General features: G+C 37.2%; 1 protein-coding gene and 1 long non-coding RNA gene across 5 annotated transcripts in view; one reads left to right on the top strand and one right to left on the bottom strand.

The window, feature by feature from the left end:
• OGT (O-linked N-acetylglucosamine (GlcNAc) transferase) overlaps positions 1 to 7,703 on the top strand; it is a 37,176-nt gene extending 29,473 nt beyond the window's left edge. For 2 of the 4 annotated variants that reach the window (XM_082377088.1, XM_082377087.1), the window contains exons 20-22: positions 122 to 374; positions 598 to 721; positions 5,478 to 7,703. In XM_082377088.1, the coding sequence (XP_082233214.1) occupies positions 122 to 374; positions 598 to 721; positions 5,478 to 5,652 (552 nt within the window). In that variant the 3' untranslated portion in view covers positions 5,653 to 7,703. Of the gene's footprint in view, positions 1 to 121; positions 375 to 597; positions 722 to 5,477 lie in introns of those variants that run through there. The other 2 variants (XM_082377089.1, XR_014239568.1) reach the window with 2 other exon arrangements.
• LOC309620813 overlaps positions 1 to 7,801 on the bottom strand; it is a 498,839-nt gene that overhangs the window by 76,966 nt on the left and 414,072 nt on the right. The gene's annotated exons all lie outside the window — the stretch shown is intronic.

A 7,801-nucleotide genomic window follows, 5' to 3' on the forward strand; every position in this document is an offset into this window, starting at 1 on the left:
GGTAGGCTGCTTATCTGGGTGAAAAGAATAGAGTATGGTAGAATTACTAGAAATTTATGGGAGCCTTTCTTGAGAAGGGCAGAGCTGCTCTTAATACTTGCTCTTGTTTTCCCTATTTTAGATTCTGAAGCGCGTTCCCAATAGTGTACTGTGGCTGTTGCGTTTTCCAGCAGTAGGAGAACCTAATATTCAACAGTACGCACAAAATATGGGCCTTCCCCAGAACCGTATCATTTTTTCACCTGTTGCTCCTAAAGAGGAACATGTTCGGAGAGGCCAGCTGGCTGATGTCTGCTTGGACACTCCACTCTGTAATGGACACACCACAGGGATGGATGTCCTTTGGGCAGGGACACCCATGGTGACTATGCCAGGTGAGTTGCTTCCTTGTTCTTTTTAAAATCTCCTTGGGAGAGACACTTCCAGGTGAAATCATATGTACTAGAAGCAACATTTAGGGCAAGATGATTGAAAATGAGACTTGTTCAAGTCTGGACACTCCTCATCTGCATTGTGTGGATATTTAACATAAACAACATTAATAACTGTGTGCTATTTGCATTCTCAGATGTGCAGTTGTTATCTTTCTTATTGCAGGAGAGACTCTTGCTTCCCGAGTTGCAGCTTCCCAGCTCACTTGTTTAGGCTGTCTTGAGCTTATTGCTAAAAATAGACAAGAATATGAAGACATAGCTGTGAAACTGGGAACTGATCTAGAATAGTAAGTAAACTTTTCCATGAACAAATTATATGGTGAGGTGAAGGAAACAAGAAAAATTTAGAGAGAATATAGGTGTTATGAAGTGAAATCATAAAATAAGGGTAATATAAAATAAATGAATTAGTTGTATGCTCTCTGGATGGGAGAAGGACTTTTTATTATTTTATTTTTAAATTTAATTTAACTTGTTATTTATTTTTATGGCCGCGCCACGCGGCTGCGGGAACTTACTTCCCCGACCAGGGATCGAACCTGTGCTCCCTGCAGTGGCAGCATGGAGTCTTAACCACTGGACCACGAGGGGAGTCCTGAGAAGAACTTTTTAAACTTTCATAAATGAAGTGATCATTAGGTTTCACTATGTAAAGAGTAAGTGGCTGAATGAAAGTAAGTCAAGAGAATTAAAAGGTGTAAACTAGCTATACTTCAATCAAAAAAAAAAAGAAAATTAAAAGGCAAACAAGAGGGAAAAAAAATCTGTTCCTTAATGTCAAATATTAATAGCCTGGCTATATAAAGACTGAAGAATATTTACATTTTAAATCCCTTAATAGGAAAGTAAGCAAAGAAATGACAACTGACTAAAGTAGAAATACAAATGGTTAACAAGAAAGTTTCAACCTCTGTAGTAGAAATAAATATTTATTTTTTAATTTATTGGCCTTGCCACCCGCCTTGTGGGATTTTAGTTCCCTGATCAGGGATTGAACCCACGCCCTCGGCAGTGAAAGCGTGGAGTCCTAACCACTGGACCACCAGGGAATTCCCTAGTAGAAATAAATTAAAATAACATTGAGGTATACCCATTATTTACCAATAAAATAAAAGATTTTTAATATGATACCAATGATGAGGGAGCATTGAGGTGCTGACCTTTTCATACATTGGTGAGTAAATTGGTAGTCCTTTCAGAGCCCTAAAAAAAAAAAAAAAAAAAAAGCTAGACCTTTGACCCTAAGAATATCCTTATAATAATATTTGGGCACGACTTAAATGCCCCCAAATGGGTGGGAATTAGAGAGATGATGCTTAGATAAATGATGCTTTATCCATACAATAAAATAGTGTTTATCTCTTAAATGAGATTTTTCTTTGGGTATTACGTGTGATTTTTTTTTTCTTTGTGTTTTCTGACAAGTAGCATATTATGTAGAAGTTTAAAGAAGCACCCTCTTTGAGTCAGACTTCCTGGGTTTGAATCCAGGCTCTCTCACAAGCTTTGTGACTTTGGACAAGTTAGTCTCTATGTGCCTTGGTTTTTCCATCTGCAAAATGGGGATGAATGATAGTACCTACCTTGCAGAGATGTGAGGATTAAAAAAAAGTGTTCCCGGTCAGAATGGCCATCATCAAAAAATCTACAAACAGTGAATGCTGGAGAGGGTGTGGACAAAAGGGGACCCTCTTGCACTGTTGGTGGGAATGTAAATTGATACAGCCACTATGGAGAACAGTATGGCGGTTCCTTAAAAAACTAAAAATAGAACTACCATATGACCCAGCAATCCCACTCCTGGGCATATACCCTGAGAAAACCATAATTCAAAAAGAGACATGTACCACAATGTTCACTGCAGCTCTATATACAATAGCCAGGACATGGAAGCAACCTAAGTGTCCATTGACAGATGAATGGGTAAAGAAGATGTGGCACATATATACAATGGAATATTACTCAGCCATGAAAAGAAACAAAATTGAGTTATTTGTAGTGAGGTGGATGGACCTAGAGACTGTCATACAGAGTGAAGTCAGAAAGAGAAATTCTACAAATACCGTATGCTAACACACATATGGAATCTAAAAAAAAAAAAGGTTCTGAAGAACCTAAGGGACAGGACAGGAATAAAGATGCAGACGTAGAGAGTGGACTTGAGGACACGGGGAGGGGGAAGGAAGGGTAAGCTGGGACGAAGTGAGAGAGTAGCATTGACATAGATACACTACCAAATGTAAAATAGATAGCTAGTGGGAAGCAGCCGCATAGCACAGGGGGAGATCAGCTCGATGCTTTGTGACCACCTAGAGGGGTGGGATAGGGAGGGTGGGAGGGAAACGCAAGAGGGAGGGGATATGGGGATACATGTATACGTATAGCTGATTCACTTTGTTATACAGCAGAAACTAACACAACATTGTAAAGCAATTACACTCCAATAAGGATGTTTAAAAAAAGAAAAGAAGCGTTCCACGTGCAGCACTTAACAACAGTTCTTGGTACATAGTAAGCATTCAACAGATGTATGTTAAGCATTTATTTATCATTTTCAAAATTTTCTCCCCTGAACATCATATACAGCTAAGAAAAACTAGTGAAAACTTTGAGCCCAGGCATTAAACAATTAAGATTTATGTCCATCATCCCAGAGATAACTACAGTAAATAATTTAGTGTATTTTTTTTTTGGAACTTAGTTGATTTCATACAATACTTTTTCCCAACATTTTGTTATGAAAAAGTTCAATTTTATAATAAACACTTATATACCTACCACCTAGCTTCCGCCACTGATAATTTTACTGTACTGTTATCACATTGATTCCATCTGTTTATTCCTATATCCATTTAGAAATCCATCTTATTTAAATTGCAGATATCAGTATTCTTCTCCCTAAATACTTCAGAATGGCCATCATTAGAGTTTAATATTTGTTTCTTTTGTCTTTTGAGGCAGAATTTATATACAGTGTATACACAAATCTTTTTTTAATTTAATTTTACTTTTTTCGTTGAAGTATAGTTGATTTACAGCGTTTCTGGTGTACAGCAAAGTTGATTCAGTTATATATATATAATATATATTATTATATATTATATATATAATATATATTATATATAATATATATAATATATAATTATATATATTATATATATATTATACACGTGTATATTCTTTTTCATATTCTTTTCCATTATGGTTTATTATATTGAATATAGTTCTCTGTGCTGTACAGTAGGACCTTGTTGTTTACTATATCTACAGTAGTTTGTACCTGCTAATCCCAAACTGGAATACACAAATCTTAAGTGAGTTTTGAGAAATACCTTTATAACCCAGGCCTCCAACAGCATGTAGAACATTACCATCACTCCAGAAAGTTCCTTCACACCCCTTCTCAGTTGGTCCTCCTCACCAACTCTCAGAGACAACCACTGTTCTGAATTTTTTTTGCACCATAATTTATTTAGTCTTGCCTTTCTAGAACCTTATACAAATGGAATCATACAGCATGTACTCTGAAGGCTTCTTTCACTCAGGATAATGTTTTGAGATTCATCCATGTTGTTGGCTCGTATCAGTAGTTCATTCCCTTTTATTGCTGAGTAGTATTTCAGTGTATGGATGCACCACAGTTTAACCATTCTATTGACATACAGAACTTTATTTATTTATTTAAAAATTTATTTTATTTATTTATTTATTTTTGGGCGCTTTGGGTCTTCATTGCTGCGCGCGGGCTTTCTCTAGTTGCGGCGAGCCGGGGCTGCTCTTCGTTGCGGTGCGCGGGCTTCTCATTGCGGTGGCTTCTCTTGTTGCGGAGCACAGGCTCTAGGTGCACAGGCTTCAGTAGTTGTGGCACACGGGCTCAGTAGTTGTGGCTTGTAGGCTGTAGAGCGCAGGCTCAGTAGTTGTGGTGCACAGGCTTAGTTGCTCCGCGGCATGTGGGATCTTCCCGGACCAGGGCTCGAACCCGTGTCCCCTGCATTGGCAGGCGGATTCTTAACCACTGCACCACCAGGGAAGCCGACATACAGAACTTTAAAAAAAAAACACAAAGGTATTTTTATTTGGAAGATAACATTAATATGGTCATGGTTGGGTTGAGGCCAACAGATATGCATAGCTGTTTTACTAGTTCCGGCACAAAAAAACATTAGAATAACCTTTTTTTTAATTGTTTTTAAAAATGCACAGGAGTATTCCAGCTTCTGGTTCTAAAGTAATAATTCTCTCTGTATAAGAATAGTCTCATGACAAATGATATATTCACAACAGGAGGAGAGAGAGAATTCTATCCTCTTTCCCCAGAAGAATTGATTGCTTTTTTTTCCTGTTTCTGAACAGAACCATAGTCTTGGTGATATTAGGAACCCTTTTTTTTTATATCTAAATAAACAACTCAGTTCATGTACAAGGGGAAAATTAAAGCAGTAGACATACTGCAGTTTTTCCCCTTGAGTGTTTTCCTATTTCATTAAAACATTCATAAAATGAATACTTCCGTCTTATGTTTGTGCCTTAGCTATTGTAAATGATGCTTCAGTGAACATCTTTGCATGGTCAAGTATGTCTGCATCTCTGAATATTTCTGTTGAATAGATTTAAAAGTGTTATTGATAGGTCATAGGGTTATGAACATTTATGGTTCTAATAGACACATGCTAAGTTGCTTATTAAAAGGGTAAACAGTTTACGTTCTAACCAGTAGTACGTAGGAATAGACGTGTCATTGCCAAGTCTTATTTTTATTTTATAGGTAGAAATAAGATGAAGTGGAGAAAGCATGGTGTCTCTTGGATATGCTTATTTAGGAAAGAACAGTTTTTTCAGGAGACGTGGAGGTGAACTCCATTATAAGTGTTCAACATTATGTTAGCTGTGACCTTTCACTTTTTTAGCATTGAGGTAAGGGAGGGCCAATCAGAAGAGAAAGTTTGGTCATGTAATTTACCATAAAGGTGTCTAGGTGTTTATGGGGGCTAGTTCTGAGTTTCTGCTCTGATTTGTAAACTTGGATCTCTTTTTATTATTCAGCCTGAAGAGAATTCGTGGCAAAGTCTGGAAGCAGAGAATATCTAGCCCTCTGTTCAACACCAAACAATACACAATGGAACTAGAGCGGCTCTATCTACAGATGTGGGAGCATTATGCAGCTGGCAACAAACCTGATCACATGATTAAGCCTGTTGAAGTCACTGAGTCGGCCTAAATAATGACTGTGTGCACAGGAGAATTACCCCTGTACCTGAGCCTCAACCTTCTGGGGGAAAGGGAACTAGATACATTACTTTGTACTTATCTGTACAATATCATGTTGCAGATGGGTGACAGACAATGATAACAAATAGCACAGCCAGACTTGCTTCCTGCATGATCATGATAGGGAGAGACACAAGAGATGGGAAACTGCTGTTCCACAAGGAGTCTCCATAGAATTTTGCAGCAGCCAGGTGTTGCCTAAGTCTGGAAGGTCTGATCTCCCTTGGTCTTCCATGGGATGGATGGTTAGTGTGGAGGGGAGATAGAGATTGCCCAGCCGTTTTGTGATTATCATGGGTTGATTGAGTCTTCTGAATTTATTTTTTTCTTTATTTTGGGTATTGGAGCTTTTAAAAATGTTTGGTTTCAGGTATTTTTATTCATGTGAAGTGTATATGATTCTCTTGAGATAAGGTTTTAAGCTAAAATATTCCTTGTTTTAGTTTCTGAACTCTATAGATAATGGGGACTTTGCTGGTGTAGTCTTTTTATAGGTTTTATAAACCACTTGAGCCTATATCAGTCATTTTAGTGTCTGACATGTTTGGAACTATCAGTGCTTTGTTGATTTATGGCTTAAATTCTTTTTCTGGTCCGTTTCCTTCTTCCCTTCCCCCCACTTTAAAAATTTTCCTGTAACTTGGCTAACAAAAAACCAAGTCTGATTCAAAACCTCCCAGAGTGTTTCTCTTAAACACATCATCCGGTGCCAAATGAAGATTCTTAGGAGTGACTATTAGTTATGAAGGGCACAGTTGTGGTACTGTCACTGATGATAATAATAATGGATTTTTGGCCTAGAGTTTTGATCTATTTCACCAGTGTTTTACCGTTGACTGCCCCTCTATGCTGCTTCCAAAAGTGATAGTGTGTGATAAGATTTTTACTTTCACTTCTAAAGTTTTTTTTTTTTTTTAAGTGAGTCCTGTTCTTCCTTTTTCTTTCAGCAGAAATGAAATCCCAGGTAAGTATAAGTATTCAAATATTTGATCAGTAAGTCACAGTTATCTCCAGTACATTAAATAACTTTTATCAAAAAACATGTTATAGGTAAAAAGCTCTGGAGGACCAGCTATGTATATGATTATTATGTTTCAGACCTTCTAGGGTATTATATATAATAACTTGTCTTCTGGACGTGGTCTTGAAGTCTTTATGGAATCAGCCTCAGTAGTAGCGAACTGCACTACTTGGTTTGGAGTATAAATTAGACTTTAGCCCTCCTGAAGGTTGAGTTTTTGGTATTGAAAACCATAGGAATGAAATTATTGTATTTCAACAAAGGATTGAGGGCTTGAGGCTTAAACAAGCCAACATATGAATATATGTTTTTGTCTTGCTGTACTGCACATATGCTGTCTAGTAACAGATATTTTGTCTGCTAGTAGTGTTCTAGATTCTGTCTTTCCAAAGCGCTGAGGCAGTGCACCTATTCTGTAGTTGCAGCTGATGCCTGAATGTATCCTAGCTGACAAATTATTGATTAATAAGAACTTGAATTTCTGAAAGATTTGTACTGTTAACCAAAATCTGAGCAAGGAGTCTCAAATGTAATTCTTGGCCAGAATTACATGTTAATGAACGATTTAACAGTGTAAATCAAGGAACATCAGTGTAGGGATTTCTTTTAATTTATTTTTTACCTGCTTGAAATAATCAGTTAAAGGTTGCCAGCTTGGTTGCAGATGAACGGACGTTTGAAGTTCACCAAACTACTTAATGTGGAATAGGATAATAGACTTCCAACGCCCTCAAGGCTGTGACCTTGCAGCCATTTTACATAGCACATCATCCTCCTATAGGGATGAACCTTTCCCTGGCCTGAAAAGTAGCCGCTCTGGTTGAAGCTTTGCTTATTGTAACAGGCTTTTGTTTCCAGGTAACATGTCTGTGGAAGACTTAATTCTGAATAGAGATATAGATATTACTGGAAACTAATTGTTTTTTCTATTATACTCTGCTTTATCAAAAAAGTAAAACATTTACATTGTGCTACAGAAATTCAGATGTTGTCTTGCAATCTTTAAACAATAAATGAATGATTTGCCCTTAATATGGCTGATGTATTTTGTGTTCTGTTAAATTGAGCATTGGATGGA

Source organism: Balaenoptera borealis, assembly GCF_965194805.1.
Source record: "Balaenoptera borealis genome assembly, chromosome: X".
Lineage (NCBI taxonomy): Eukaryota > Metazoa > Chordata > Mammalia > Artiodactyla > Balaenopteridae > Balaenoptera > Balaenoptera borealis.